The following is a 16725-nucleotide window of genomic DNA, read 5'->3' on the forward strand; positions in this document are numbered from 1 at the left end:
GAATCAGGGAACAAAGAAGCAATCTGGTTTAGTTTAATTGTATTACTCGCTTAAAGGAAAGGCCATGGAGGGGACTTCAGCTTTAATTTTGATCCTTGGTTCAGACAAGTGCAGGGGCTAGTGTGAGCACAACAAATAACAACAATCTTGTACAATTGATTGGTCAATGATGAAATAATAGTATAAGTATAGGCTTATATTTCCCTTTAACTTCACTTTAAGATTACAAAATCCTGCAGATAAAGTAACCATTCTACAACTGAGCGTTTTTTTTTAATATGAATTTAAAAAATTGGTATGAGTTATAATTATTTGTATAATCAATTTTAGATGAAACATGCTCTAATTAAATACACCTAAACTTCAAGTAATTTATAAAGGTTTTTATGCTCAAAATATGTGTAAACATGCAAGTGAATATTGACATCCTTTATTCAGTAGCTATCCATTTTGAGTCACAAGATGGCGCCAATAAGCTATTTTAATTTGCATGAGAATAAAAAAAAATGGAGGGACTGTAAAGTGTATTGAAAGACATGAGAGGATGTAGTGTTTGAAGAGCATTTTAAGGAAAGAGTTGTGAAGAAATTGTTAAAAGTATATACTGTAAAAAGTCTTTGTGTTTCACAAAATGCAGGCACTCATGTAATGGAGGGCTCAGGGAAAATGTTGGTGACCGCTGTAGGTGTCAACTCTCAAACGGGAATCATCTTCACCCTCCTGGGGGCCGGAGAGATGGAGGAAGAGAAGAAAGACTGCAAGAAAGGTTGGAATCTGTCTATATTTGATAAGTGATTAAAAACTGAGCATGATTAAACATGCACATCATAAATAAAAAAAATCCATTTTGCTTGAATACCCTCACAGAATTATCCAGATACAAAGTGTCTAATGGTCTGGGTTAATTCTATTTCAATGCATTGAAATGCTCGGAAATGTTGCTCACTCATTTGAGTTGATTTTTCATTGCTTTTGTTCAGCATTTATGTTTTGTTTTATGTCTTTACATACCACCTTCGTTTTTGTCCTATCCTCTGTTTCCAACAATTCTATCAGAGGTCAATAGTAATTCATCCACGCAGTTCCCCAGTGTTGAAGCCAAAGAACACAACATCATAAATGGTAGGTCACATTCACAATAGAGAGATGACTCATTAACAGACATCTTGGTTTTAACTCTCCATATCTGTCAAATATTATCCCTCCATGTTTTATGTTTTCTTTCTCATGCACTTTATTGTTCAAGTCAGCTACATTGACCTCAAGCAGCAGAAGCGATATTTGTTTTGTTTAAACGTCTGCATTAACTTTCACAGGGAAACAAGACGGGACCCTGGAGAACAATCAAAACAAAGGTGACTGATTTAGAATTGAGTTACGATCACTTTTAAGAGGCATGTTCAGATAGATTCATGTCTTTATTAGGAACTGACCTGAATAAGATATTTCACATAAAATATGTTTACATATAATCCACAAGAGAAAATAAATAAATAAAAAATACCCTGTTCAAAAGTTTACATACACTTGATTCTTAATACTGTGTTGTTACCTGAATGATTCACAGCTGTGATTTTTTTGTTTAGTGATAGTTGTTCATGAGTCCCTTGTTTGTCCTGAACAGTTAAACTGCCTGCTGTTCTTCAGAAAAGATCTTCAGGTCCCACAAATTATTTGGTTTTTCAGCATTTTTGTGTATTTGAACCCTTTTCAACAATGACCGTATGATTTTGAGATCCATCTTTTCACACTTAGGACAACTGAGAAACTTATATGCGACTATTACAAGAAAGGAAAAAATGATGAATTAAGAACCAGGGATGTAAACTTTTAAACAGATGTGTACATTTTTCTTATTTTGCCTAAATATCATTTTTTTTTTCATTTAGTACTGCCCTTCAGAAGCTAAGCTCAATTTACCCCGATCTTCAAATTGAAAAAAGTTTACGCTTAATGCATAATTTTTCCTTCTGGAGCATCAGTAAGCATTTGAACCTTCTGTATTGTTGCATATGAGTCCCTCAGTTGTCCTCAGTGTGAAAAGATGGATCTCAAAATCATACTGTCCTTGTTGGAAATGGTTCAAATACACAAAGTTAGTTTAACTGTTCAGGACAAACAATGGACTCATGAACAACTACCACTAAACAAAACAAAACAGACACAGCTGTGGATCCTTCAGGTAACAACACAGTATTAAAAATCAAGTGTATGTAAACTTTTGAACAGAGTAATTTATGTGAAATATCTAATTCAGGTCAGTACTAAATAAAAACTAACAAGTATTTGTATGATCTTTTTTATTTTGTTAAAATAATTTTGCAGATCCTGCAATGTGTATGTAAACTTTTGACTTCACCTGTATTTTGTCAGATGTTTTATTTCTTATCGGTCAGGTCAAGGTATTGTGCATACTGTGCGCAGTATGCATACCATAAGCCACAAAAAGTGTGTTGTTTGCTATTCTGTGTATTGCTGTTTCTAACATTTCTAACAGTTACCTATAGTTCTGCTTGCCTGATCACTTTGGCTCTGCCTACTATAGCTAAGAAACAGGATGAGGCTGTTGCTATGGAGATGCAGCCTCTGAAGAGTGCAGAAGGTGGGGAAGTGGAGGAGAAAGAGAAGAAAAAAGCCAGTGTGCCCAAGAAGGAGAAATCGGTTCTTCAGGGCAAACTCACCAAGCTGGCAGTACAAATCGGGAAAGCAGGTGGGGAGGTCTAATGTTACGTAAAATTCTTTTGATCGTAATGCTGTGTTATTTTTGCTCATACTTAGGCATAAGTACACTAAACACCACTGTTCAAAAGTTTGGACTTTTTTATATATATATAAAGGATGGTTTTCCCAAAAATGAAAATTTCCCCATGATTTACTCATCCTCAAGCCATCATAGATGTATATGACTTTCTTATTTCAGACAAATACAATCAGGGGGGGGGGGGGGGTAATAAAGGCCTCCTGAAGTGAATCGATGTGTGTGTCTAAGCAAAATGAACTGTAATATCCAGCTTCCGATAACATGTTTTGTTTACTGCAAAGGAAAATTTCTCTCCTCTTGGCCTATATCAAAATCATCCATCAATTTTCTTTACAATTCTACTTCTAATTTGTGTCAAAATCTTGACCACTATTTACTGCCATTATAAAGTTTGCTATTGCTGCTATTGATGATAATAACAGATATTTATTGTGTACCCGAACGATTTCTGAAGGATCATGTGACACTGAAGATAGGAGTAATTACATTTTAAATATAAAATAATAAGTTATTTTAAATGGTAAATTTATCTATATGTGATATAACTTTTCTAGACATTCAGATGTATGATTTATTTCAGGTCTGGTGATGTCCGCCATTACTGTGATTATCCTGATGCTGTACTTCGTGATCGAAACATTCGTCATTCAGGGACGAGTCTGGATGACAGAATGCACACCTATTTATGTGCAGTACTTTGTCAAATTCTTCATCATCGGAGTGACAGTCCTGGTGGTGGCCGTGCCAGAGGGTTTGCCACTGGCTGTCACCATATCATTGGCCTACTCCGTTAAGGTGAGTCAAATTATTAATAAGTAGTTTCTGAAAAGTTATGTTGAACGATTCCACCTGAATTCCATCATGGTATTGTCATTTACACACACAGTGCAAGTAACATTTTAACACTGTTCCTATCAATGCCTTTCCACAGAAAATGATGAAGGACAATAACCTGGTGCGTCATTTGGATGCATGTGAGACTATGGGCAATGCCACAGCTATTTGCTCAGATAAAACGGGGACCCTCACCACTAACCGGATGACAGTAGTGCAGATTTACATAGGGGACCAGCACTTCAATGACATCCCAAGACCAGATCAGATTAACCCAAAGACACTGGAGCTCCTCAGCAGTGCTATTGCTGTGAACTGCGCCTACACCTCCAAAATAATGGTGAGAGTACTTTGGTTAAAGACTTTAAACTTTAGCTGTAAACTTTGCATTACAGTGATACAGTTTACGACTGTCATTTCATTCTTTCACTGTCCTCACCTTTTCTCCCAGGCTGCAGATAAGGAAGGTGGGCTGCCCAAACAAGTGGGTAATAAGACAGAATGTGCTCTGCTGGGACTCGTGTTGAACCTGAAGCAAGACTACCAAGCTGTGAGAGAGCAGATCCCAGAAGAGAAGCTCTATAAAGTCTACACCTTTAATTCTGTCAGAAAATCCATGAGCACCGTCATTCAGATGCCTGATGGAAGCTTCTGCTTATACAGCAAAGGAGCCTCTGAGATCCTGCTCAAAAAGTAAATGATGTTGTCTATTATCTTTCTGTTTATCGAAGAATCCTCACTTTATTAAGCATAATAATAGGAAATTGTTCTCGAGCAGCAAATCAGCATATTATACTGAAGGACCATGTGAAACTGAAGACTGGAATAATGGCTATGGAAAATTCAGTTTTGCCATTACAGGAATAAATTGTTTTAAAATATTTTAAAAAGTGATTTAAATTTTAACTGCTTTTTTTTAAATAAATACAGCTTTGGTGAATGACAATCTTTAAAAAAAAAATTTAAAAATACTACTGACCTCAGCCTTTTAAAGTGTATTTCAAGTTATACCGTGTTATATTTCGTACTGAATTTGATAATCAACCTTTTGCAAAGGTTTGAAATTTTTTTAAGTCCGAAATTTTAGTTAGACATTTTTGTGTTGAAAAAATAAATACAACCTCATGATTGAGTTTACAAACTGCCTCCGAAACTTTTATCCGTCATAAAATACTCAGAGCAGGTTCGATTTTCTGCGTTTTTGCATCCATCTTAGCAAGTATTTTAATAGGAAAGGAAGACAATACTGATCTTATTTCACTTATTTTATTTGTAAAAAATTATCAAACCAAGGACTCCTTTTTTCTTCGAAACCTAAATTGTACTTGTGGAATGTTGCAAATAAAACTGAAAAAAAAAAATTGATAAATAAATATTTAAATGATTAGCTCACCCAAAAAAAATTAAAATTCTGTCATTAATTACTCATCTTCAGAAGATATTTCTGATGAAATGCGGTTTGAAGACTGACATGGAAGAGAAGAAATTTCTTGAATTTTGTTTTCTTTGTGCATAAAAATTATTCTCGTAGCTTCATAAAATTACGGTTAACCCACTGATGTCACATGGACTATTTTAACAATGTCCTTACTACCTTTCAGGCCCTTGAACGTGTCAGTTGTGTCGCTGTCTATGCAGGTTCAGAAAGCTCTCAGATTTCATCAAAAAATATCTTAATTTGTGTTTTGAAAATGAAGGAAGGTCTTACTGGTTTGGAACGACATGTGGAAGAGTGGTTAATGACAGAATTTTCATTTTTTGGTGAACTATCTCTGTAATTCAGAGACTATTTTAATCTTATACTGCTGTAAGAACACAGAATGGAGAATATTAGAATTTTGAGGTTTAAGTTTTTGACAATAAGGTTGCTACAAATTTTGAAATTAATCCTTGTTAAACAAAGTTTTCTTCTTCTGAAAATTAATAGCATGCAGTTTGTCTGAAAATAATTCTAGAAATAATGCTTAAGTGTTAACAGGAAGAAGCAATTACACCTCACCTTTTGACTAGCTTCTGGGTAAATTTTAAAAAGTGTAGTCTTTAAAAAAAAAAATGCAGTTAAAAAAAGAAGAAGAAATGAAACAGTTCTGCCTTCATCCCAGGTGCTCGTTCATCTTGGCACGCGATGGCGAAACTCGTGCTTTTAGGCCGCGGGACAAAGATGAGATGGTGAAGAAAGTGATTGAACCGATGGCATGCGATGGCCTTCGTACAATTTGCATCGCTTACCGGGAGCTCCCAGCTGACCCCTTGCCAGATTGGGAAAACGAGACAGACATTGTCTCCAACCTTACCTGCATCACAGTGGTCGGCATTGAAGACCCTGTTCGACCTGAGGTATACAGACCAGTTTTCTGTCTTGGATATGTGTATAATCTCTTAGTTTTTTAGTAGTTTTTGTAATCTCTTTTATTTACCTAGGAAACTGCATATGCTGTTTAATCTCTAAAAATCCTTAATCTTAAGAAGTCTTAAGATGCTGTATATGAGTAATCTTTATGATACTGATATCTGTTCTGGTTTGCTTATTATAATTCCCATCAGGTCCCAGATGCCATTAGGAAGTGCCAACGAGCAGGCATCACTGTGCGTATGGTGACGGGTGACAACATAAACACTGCACGTGCCATCGCTGCCAAGTGTGGCATCATCCATCCTGGTGACGACTTCCTATGTATGGAAGGGAAGGACTTCAACAGGCGAATCAGGAATGAGAAAGGAGAGGTATGGAGCTTATGTAGTAACTATTTCTATTTAAATCTTTACTGCTTTATTGCAAAATCCTTATTGCAAAGATTCATTTAAAAAACATAACATGCACAAATACAATGTTAAAAATGAAATGCTAAAAATATCTAAATGAGCGATGATTTACGAAGTTACATATACGGTGTTGCTGTTCAAATTTTTTTTATTTTTGAATAAATTTATCAAAAGTGATAGTAAAGACAATGTTATTGAATTTTTTAAAATAAATGCTGTTCTTTTGAACTTTCTATTTATCAAAGTATTCTAAAAAAAAGTATCACAATTTCCACAAAAATATTAGCATTTAAACTTTGTTAAAATAGAATTTTTAGTAATATTTAAATAATAATATTTTACAATTTTACTGTTTTTACTGTATTTTTGATGAAGCAAATTAATCCTAGGTGAGAATGATTTTTTTCTAAAAATCCCTTTTTTAAAATTCAAAAATCTTTATAATGGTGGTGTAGAAATATTTGTTTTTCTTTTCGACCTTTTTGCAGATTGAGCAAGAACGCATCGACAAAATTTGGCCCAAGCTCAGAGTTCTTGCTCGTTCGTCCCCTACAGACAAACACACACTAGTCAAAGGTAAGTCTCTTCTTCAGTTACGTTCATACCTTTTTCCTGTGGGAATGAATACCTCTCTGTTATGTCCTTAAAGGGATAATTCACCCAAAACTGGAAATTCTCTCATTAATTACTCATGTCATTCCAGATTTTTTTTGTGCACAAAAAGTATTCTAGCTCCATAAAATTGTGGTTAAACCACTGATGTTAAATTTTAACAAAGCTCTTAGTACTGTTTTGGACCTCGAACATGGCAGGACCCTTGCTGTCAATGGAGGGTAAGAGAGTGCTTAAATTTAAAAAAATATATATTAATTTGTGTTTCGAAGTTGAGGTTTGGAACAACATAAAGGTCACTAATTAACTAAAGAATTTTCATTTTTGAGTGAACTATTTCTTTATTTACATTCTCTCATAATCACTTATGGTACATTGTAATCATGATATAATGACGTTGATTATGCTGACTTGAGCAGAGAGACTAAGCTTTTCCTGATGTCAGTGCTGATTTTTTTTCAGCATTTTGGTCAAATGTACAAATGTTTTGGTCTTAAATTGATTATTAGTATTTTTTGTTTGTTTTGTGTGTGTCTTGTGTTCAGGTATCATAGACAGCACCGTTGTAGAACAAAGACAGGTGGTTGCAGTCACTGGTGATGGGACAAATGATGGACCTGCTCTGAAAAAAGCCGACGTGGGGTTTGCAATGGTAAGAAGATCCATTCACTAAATATGTGAAAGACTGCCTTTGTACACGTAGTGTAATAATAATCCCATCTGAATTTAAATATGAGACATTCAAAGCATATGGATGTTTCTTTTACTCTAGAAAGTTTGCTTTGGCTCTGGTTCGAATAACAGTAAAGCTTGCTTCTTTGAGAAATACGAAAGCCATCTTTCAAACCACCCTTCAAGTTCATTTGAAAAGTTAATATGAAAACCAGTGCATATCAGCTAGAATGCATCTGTAAGGAAAATTGTGATTCTAATTTCTTAAATTCAAAACTAAATTGAAATGTACCAGATTTAAAGATGTTCTAAAATAGTAATGTATTTCTTTGTTTGCACAGGGCATTGCTGGTACGGATGTGGCCAAGGAGGCCTCTGACATCATCCTGACGGATGATAACTTCTCCAGCATAGTAAAGGCTGTGATGTGGGGACGGAATGTGTATGACAGCATCTCCAAGTTCTTACAGTTTCAGCTCACAGTGAATGTGGTGGCTGTCATTGTAGCCTTCACTGGAGCCTGCATCACGCAGGTACATGCATATGATTATATATGTCTACAACTTTTCAAGAATTTACTTTTTTGTACTCTTTTATCTATCTAGCAAGGTCATGTTACATTGGTCAAAAGTGATATTACAAAATGTTTGTGTTTCAAATAAAAAGTTCTTTTGAACTTTCTATTCATCAAAGATTCCTTAAAAAAATGTATATCATGGTTTGCACAAAAAACTAAGCAGCACAATTTTCAAGGGCACCAAATCAGTATTTTAGACTCATTTTGAAGGACAATTATGATGCTGATGCAGTTTGAACGTCACAGAAATTAATTACATTTTAAAATATATTGAAATATAGAACAGGTATTTAAAAAATGTTTGTTTTTTTAACAAATTCAGCCTTGGTTGGGTTAAGAAACTTACTTTAAAAACTAAACACTAAAACTTCTTACTGATCTGAAACATTTGAATATAACCTGACATTGAGGGGGTGTTCACACTAGTTCAGTTTGTTTGGTTAATTTTGTCCAGACCAAAAAGGAAAATAATATATTTGGTCCTGGTCCACTAAGCGTTCACACTGGCATTTTTTTTACAGCAAACCTAAAGAAACCGAACCTAAAGGCATAGTGATTTGGTTGGTCAACTCAATTGGTTGCTTTAAATTACGTATATATTTAGTGACGGAACCTACCGAACAATCCAAACAAAAGGCGTATGACATCAAAGTACCTATTCACTGATTGTCTGCTGATTGCCACTTTAAGTCGAATACACGCAATGCCGTCTGCTGGACTAAGCCCCCTCATTGTTGCATACATATGATTTTATTTTCACCACCTGTGAACTCACAAGGAGTTCATACGAGGCACTTTACCTCCTTGTTGCTCTTCATTTAATCACTGCTCCTTTTGTTTTGGGTACACTGCTTGTTCCCTTCATGAAATCATGTCACATAGCGTTTCATCTTGTCATTACTTCCTGTTTTTGATTCGTTTACAAGTATTTGGTCCGTGTTCATATTTCATTCGAACCGCACCAGAGTTTGTTTGGAAGTGGACTGTCCGCTTGTTTGGTGCGCACCAAGGTTCGGATGGCAGCATTCACACTTACTTAAATGAACCGCACTTACAGAGCAATCGCACCAGGGTTCATTTTAATCAAACCAAACAAGACAAGTGTGAACACACCCTGAATCTGTGTTTTATTTTTTTGGTCTGTTTTTGTGTGTAGGATTCACCCCTCAAGGCGGTACAGATGCTGTGGGTAAATCTGATCATGGACACATTTGCCTCCCTGGCTCTTGCCACAGAGCCGCCCACCGAAGCGTTGCTCCTGAGGAAGCCCTATGGCCGAAACAACCCCCTCATATCTAGAACCATGATGAAGAACATCCTTGGCCATGCAATTTTCCAGCTTATCATCATATTCACCCTGCTCTTTGTAGGTAAGGTACTTTGCGTACTGGTTCTGTCAAAGAATTTGAGGAATACGTAACCTTTGTTCTCTTTCTTTTGATGACTTTAAGGATACATGCTTAATGTGGCAAATTATTTATTGGTTGATATTATATGTTTTTTTATTTAATTGATTTCAGTTGATATTGAATATTGTCTTTGAATGCTTACGTCATCTTTTCCTGACCTTTTGCTCAGGTGAGAAGATCTTTGACATAGACAGTGGACGTAACGCTCCGCTTCACTCTCCTCCCTCCGAGCACTACACCATCATCTTTAACACATTTGTCCTCATGCAACTCTTCAATGAGATCAATGCCCGTAAGATCCATGGAGAGAGGAACGTGTTCGATGGTATCTTTTCAAACCCCATCTTCTGTTCCATTGTGCTGGGGACCTTCGCAATACAGGTAAACGCATACTTAAGAATAGATTTAAGATTTCCATTTTTACTTGTTTAATAGTCTTTTTTAAACAAATGCCATACTTACACAACCATTCAAACGTTTGACTTTTTTAATGTTTACACTTCCAGTCAAAAGTTTTTGAACAGTAAGATTTGTAGTGTTTTTTAAAAGAAGTCTCTTCTGCTCACCAAGCCTGCGTTTATTTGATCCAAAGTACAGAAAAACAGTAAAAATTTGAAGTATTTTTTAACTATTTAAAATAACGTTTTTTTATTTGAATATATTTTAAAATGTAAATTATTCCTGTGAATTTTTAGCATGATATCTCCAGTGACATGATCCTTTAGAAATCATTCTTATATTCTGACTTGCTGTTCAAAAACATTTGTTTTTATTATAATGAAAAGAGCTGAATATAATTTTTTCAAGTTTATTTGATGAATACGTTCAGAAGAACAGCATTTATCGGAAGTGGGAATGTTTTGTCTTTATCATCAATTTTGATCAATTTAAATCATCCTTGCTAAATAAAAGTATTAATTCCTATCATTTCTTTACCAAAAAAATACATTTTAATGCTGATCTTTGGATCCTTCTATTTGTCAAAGAATAAAAATGTACTCAACTGTTTTAAATATTGATAATAATAATGTTTCTTGAGCAGCAAATCAGCATATTAGAATGATTTCTGAAGATCATGTGACACTGAAGACTGAAGTAATGATGCTGAAAATTGTGCTTTTTTTTAATCAAAGGTATAAATTACATTTTGAAATATATTCAAATAGAAAACAGTTATTTTAAATAGTAAAATATTTCAAAATTGTACCGTTTTTGCTTTGGATCAAATAAATGCAGGCTTGGTGACTTCTTTAAAAAGCATTAAAAACTTTCGACTGGTAGTGTACTTTCCCTATATATATATATATATATATATATATATATATATATATATATATATTACATGATGCATTTGTGCTTCACACACGATTGAAAGTAAATCACTCAACTCCTGTATCTGTGTATGCTATAGTTTGTCATTGTGCAGTTTGGTGGGAAACCCTTCAGCTGTTCCCCATTAAATGTGGAGCAATGGCTTTGGTGCCTGTTTGTAGGAATGGCAGAGCTGATCTGGGGACAGGTAAGTGCTGCAATCCCACTCCTTTTCCATTCTAGATGCTCTCAAAAACAGAAAATGAGTTCCAGAGTATCAGCTTTTGTTGTACTTCATTGAATTGTTTTCTCTCTAGGTGATATCATCAGTGCCAGCACATCAGCTGAAGTGTCTGAAGGAAGCGGGCCACGGGCCGGCTCCAGACGAGATCATGGATGAAGACCTAGCGGAGGATGAGGAGGAGATTGACTATGCCGAGAGAGAGCTGAGACGAGGACAGATCCTGTGGTTTAGAGGACTCAACCGAATTCAGACTCAGGTGACGTTCAGTCTCTGTCTCGTCCTGTCTGGTTTAACGCTGCGTTTGCGTTGTTTCTGACAGGGACAGCTGTTCCCGTGTAGACACGCACTGCCTTAAAATATACCAAATGCCTTCTGTGCTCTAGTTTGCGCACTTTTTTCGAACTTTACTTTCCTCATAACTCAAACATATTTTTCTTTCTTCACCAGCCTTTATAAATGGATGAAATATTAATATTTAACAAGCTTTCTGTGTTGTAAATCTTAACTTCTCTCTCTCCCTCACTTCATCCTTTATTCTCTCTGCTGCTATATCACGCTGTTTTATTGAGTCCTTTTACTGCTACTCTGCTACTTGCTCTGCGTCTCCATGTATTATGTCGCTCCTTGGTAACTATTATTGGCTTTTTTGAAGTTTTAAATATTATCCTGGTTTTTGTACACTGTGTTTCTTCAAGTGTAGGCACTTTTGCACTTTTTTTCACCACACGTCAAACTGTTTTGTGTTCGATAACATTGTGGTGGAAATTACATTTTAATCATTTTTGTGAAATTTCATAGATAGCAGTTTATGTATCCTAAATAGACTAAATTAAATATTTTTATAGTGTTTTACATTATTTCACAAAATTAAAGCTCGATTGGAAATGCTAATAAAAAAAATAAGACAAAAAATATTTTCTTCACACATCACGTCCCATTTCTCATTATTTTAAGCATTCACTACTTGCTAGAAATACGATTGTTGGTTGTGATGGAAATAATGCCACTGCTAAGCGACAGCCATAATTTGTGTAATAAAAAAATAAATCGAACATTTATATAATAATATTTATTACAAATATTTTAAGTATTTATGATCATTTCACTTTACTTTGAAACTAGAAGTTTTAAAAATGTAATACTTTTATGATGTATTTTTATAATTATGATTGAAAGTTGGGCTCTTTCAAAGATAACATTTTATATGCAATTTATACATTTAATATAACATTCGTATAACAATTACAAAAGTTTTAATGTTTCATATAACAAAAGTAAAGTTATTTATTACATATTTATAAACATTTTTAGATTTAATAAAAATAATGAAGTCTTCACAGTTTAAGATATATATATCTTAGTGAAACATTATTTTACTTTGTTTTGAAACAAATAGTTTTTAAATTGTAATAATACTAATAATTAATGCTAGTAATAATAATCATATTTATTGGATTGACATACATTTCATTTCAATAGTTGTAATGTTTCATATAATATAAAGAAAATTAAGATATTAGATTTAATAAAAAATCAATGAAGTGCTCATAGTTGAGGAAAAAAATATGTTAAAAATAATGCTTATTAGAAATATTTAAATTACTTATACATTTAATGTAAGATTCATATAATCATTACAATAGTTTTAATGTTTCATGTACCAAAAATAACTAAAAATAAAGTCTTCATAGTTGAAGAAATAAATCTAAATAATATAAATATAAAACAATATATTAATATATATATTTATTAACAAAAATATTATTACATATATTTTCTTTATTTTACAAAGTGAAAGATATCACTTTTTTGAAACTAAGTTTTAAAATTGTAATAATACTAATAATTAATATTAGTAATAATAACATTTAATGTATTAACATTCATATATTCATTTCAATAGTTGCAATTTTTCATATAATAAAAAGGAAATTAAAATCTATTAGATTTAATAAAAAATCAATAAAGTGTTTATAGTTGAAGCAACTGTGTTGAAAATATTATTTATTAAAAATATTTAAATTACCTATAATTATTTCACTTATATATATATATATATATAAAACATAATATTGTAAAAAATATTAAAATTATTTATGATTATTTCACTTAGTTTTGAAACTAAGTTTTAAAAATGTAATAATTGTAATGTATTTTTATATATTAAGATTGAAAGTTGGGCTCTTTCAAGGATGAAATGATATATGTGCATTTAATGTATTTACATATATATATATATATATATATATATATATATATATATATATATATAAATAAATAAATATATGTTTTCATTCATAATCATTACAATAGTTTTAATGTTTCATGTAACAGAAAGAAAATTAAAATCTATAAATTTATTAAAAATCAATAAAGTGACCATTAAATATATTTCTATATAAAAAAATAATATATATATATATATATGTATGTATGTATGTATGTATGTATGTATATATATATGTGTATGTGTGTGTATATATTCTTTTTTAATATTTACATTATTTGACTGTTTTTTAACTAATAGTAATACTTTTATTATGTTAAAAAATTACTAAAGTGCTCATAGTTGAAGAAACACCCTTAAACACTATGTTTGAAATGCTGCTTTCCCTGCAAGCCGTTCCTCCCCAAACCCCCTCGAGTGATTAAATCCCCGGCCATTCATTTCATGAAGCTCATTCGCCTGTCTGTGTGATGTCCTTCTCTCTCTCTCCTGCAGATGGAGGTAGTGAGTACCTTCAAGAGAAGTGGTTCGTTTCAGGGTGCAGTGAGACGCCGCTCTTCAGTGCTCAGCCAACTCCATGACGTAACCAATAATTCTACTCCCTCTCACGTAGTTCTCTCCACTGCCAATGCAACTGGTGCCCCCGGGAGTGAGTCCTTACATTCCGTTAACGGCACCTCGTAGAGCCCGTGCACTCAGATGCCTAGCATACACACACACACACACACACATACATACGTGCATTGTTGCCTGCCTTCAAACGCGACTAGGCTGCTGAATGTTGAGTATGTGTGTGTGTGTGTGCAAGAGAAAGAGAGAGCAGATTACCATTGGAGCATCTGCTTCATCTCTCTACATGTGCATTTTTAGTTTCGCTTGTTCGTTTGTGGCCTTTCTATCTTTCTTTCTCTTTCTTTCCTCCTTCCTTGCTACCTCATAACTTATTTCCCGCTCTCGCTTTAATTCTGGCTTGGTGCTGCCAAGATAAGGCTGGTTTTCTTTTTCTTGTTGCCTTTTTTTGATTCTCCCGTTGCTTGATTTGCCAATAATTCTCCCTCAAATCAATGTTGCCGTAAAGGGCTACCAGAATTTCACTCGAAAGAGCCAAACGACTATTGAACTGAATTGAGAATTAAGATGTTTGACAACATGGGAACAACGAAAAGCAAAAGGTTGACTGTTGTAAACCTGCGAGTATAAGCCCATAATGGTTTCTGCTGCCATTTTCACTTTAGGCATATATTAGCATTGACAATGCTAACGTTTTTCTATCCCGTTCAGGACAAAAAGCATACTTGTATACAGTGTGCCATGTTTTTTGCTCTGTTTTTGTGCGCCTTTGTGTTCAGATTCTCCTTTCTCTCTTTACAGGTTTGTCATCTAATGCTGCTTGAGTTTCTACACATTAGAAAAGCTTTCTTACTATCTGCTGCTATGATTTGTTTTTTGGGGACCGTCTTCTTGAAAGTCATTCTCACAGACAGTGATTTGTTTACGAGGGTTTAATGCACCAAATATAACATCAACATTGCCCTCCAGGTACCAGAAGCGATCTTTTCCGTGGTCTAAAGAAAGCAGCTGCGTCTTAGCGTTTCCAAATCCCTTCAAAGAGACCACCGAGCATTAGCCCAGCTGGAAAGCCCCCCAGCTTCATTATCACTTCCCCTTCAATGTTAAAGGATTAGTTCACTTCCAGAACAAAAAAATACAGATAATTTACTCACCCCTTTGTCGTCCAAGATGTTCATGTCTTTCTTTCTTCAGTCGTAAAGAAATTGTGTTTTTTGAGGAAAACATTTCAGGAATGTTCTCCATATAATGGACTTCTACGGTGCCTGCGAGTTTGAACTTCTAAAATGCAGTTTAAATGCAGCTTCAAAGGGCTCCAAATGATCCCAGCCGAGGAAGAAGGGTCTAATCTAGTAAAATAATCGGTTATTTTCTAAGAAAATGTACAATTTATATACTTTTCAACCAGAAATGCTCGTCATAAGAAAATCGTTTGAGGAAAACATTTCAGGAATGTTCTCCATATAATGAACTTCTATGGTGCCCACGAGTTTGAATTTCCAAAATGCAGTTAAAATGCAGCTTCAAAGGGCTCTAAATGACCCCAGCCGAGGAAGAAGGGTCTTAGCTAGTGAAACAATCAGTTATTTTCTAAAAAAAAATACAGTTTATATACTTTTTAACCACAAATGCTCGTCTTGTCTAGCTCTGCGATGCACATGTGTACTCTGTGTACTCCTGTTCAATACAGTTAGGGTATGTCTCAAAACTCCCATCATTTTCTCCTCCAACTTCTTCAAAATTGTCCTACATTGCTGCAGAAGTACCGACCCAGTGTTTACAAAGTGAAAGTGCAAAGAAGGTCAAACGCACTTTACAAAAAAAGGTAAAACAGAAAATGAGATGGGAGTTTTGAGACATACCCTAACTGTCATGAAACAGAGTACTCATGCACATCACAGAGCTAGACAAGACAAGCATTTGTGGTTATAAAGTGTATGAACTTTTTTTTTTTTTTTTTTAGAAAATAACAGATCGTTTCACTATCTAAGACCCTTCTTCCTCGGCTGGGATCGTTTAGAGCCCTTTGAAGCTGCATTTAAACTGCATTTTGGAAGTTCTTGCGGCCACCATAGAATTCCACTAAATGGAGAACTTCCTGAAATGTTTTCCTCAAGCGATTTCTTTACGACTGAAGAAAGAAAGACATGAACATCTCAGATGACAAGGGGGTGAGTAAGTTATTTGTAAATTTTGTTCTGGAAGTGAACTAATCCTTTAATCTTCAGTTCCTTTTATTTATGAACCTTTGAGAATGTTTTTTAACATAGGTTTTTTTAGTGTCTTATCCAGTCCTGTCTTGTCAGTCTTGTCCGTTTATATTATTTTTATTATATCGTTTTTATTTTTCATCTTTGTCCTTGTTTCATTGTCTTTAGCAACTAAACATTTAGTGTATATTTCTTGATGCTTATAGTTTGGCAAAATAATGTAGACATGCCTTGGTGATGTTGCACAAGAGGGCTGCTTCTCAAAAGCTTTTGTTGGGCCGTGACGCCACAACAAAAGAACGTGACTTTGTGCCGTAGATTTAGACCTCCATCCGTCAAACGTCTGTCTTTTCACCTCCCTTCTCTTGCCGTCTGTCATGAGGAGTTCTGATGTGATGTGTTTGGAGCGATTCAAACACAATCCCTTTTCTGTTTTTCCATCCAGTGCCTGAACTACAAAAGACTAGCTGCAGTTTTTTTTCTCCATTGCAAATTCTGGGCCTTATACTCGAAAGTTTACAAAGTCAGTGCTGCC

The 16725-nt window shown here is 34.3% G+C and overlaps 1 protein-coding gene across 6 annotated transcripts in view; it reads left to right on the top strand.

The window, feature by feature from the left end:
* Nucleotides 1-16725, top strand: part of atp2b3a (ATPase plasma membrane Ca2+ transporting 3a) — a 36145-nt gene that overhangs the window by 16888 nt on the left and 2532 nt on the right. Inside the window, exons 6-22 of one of the 6 annotated variants that reach the window (XM_073819630.1) lie at nt 638-766; nt 1057-1122; nt 1317-1355; nt 2546-2710; nt 3342-3556; nt 3693-3935; nt 4047-4288; nt 5698-5932; nt 6140-6319; nt 6847-6934; nt 7516-7622; nt 7984-8175; nt 9376-9589; nt 9798-10009; nt 11040-11147; nt 11257-11439; nt 13906-14059. In XM_073819630.1, the coding sequence (XP_073675731.1) occupies nt 638-766; nt 1057-1122; nt 1317-1355; nt 2546-2710; nt 3342-3556; nt 3693-3935; nt 4047-4288; nt 5698-5932; nt 6140-6319; nt 6847-6934; nt 7516-7622; nt 7984-8175; nt 9376-9589; nt 9798-10009; nt 11040-11147; nt 11257-11439; nt 13906-14059 (2772 nt within the window). The remainder of the gene's footprint in view (nt 1-637; nt 767-1056; nt 1123-1316; nt 1356-2545; nt 2711-3341; nt 3557-3692; nt 3936-4046; nt 4289-5697; nt 5933-6139; nt 6320-6846; nt 6935-7515; nt 7623-7983; nt 8176-9375; nt 9590-9797; nt 10010-11039; nt 11148-11256; nt 11440-13905; nt 14060-16725) is intronic. The other 5 variants (XM_073819626.1, XM_073819628.1, XM_073819627.1 and 2 more) reach the window with 5 other exon arrangements.

The sequence above is a fragment of the Garra rufa genome, chromosome 15, assembly GCF_049309525.1.
Source record: "Garra rufa chromosome 15, GarRuf1.0, whole genome shotgun sequence".
NCBI classification, from domain to species: Eukaryota; Metazoa; Chordata; class Actinopteri; order Cypriniformes; family Cyprinidae; genus Garra; species Garra rufa.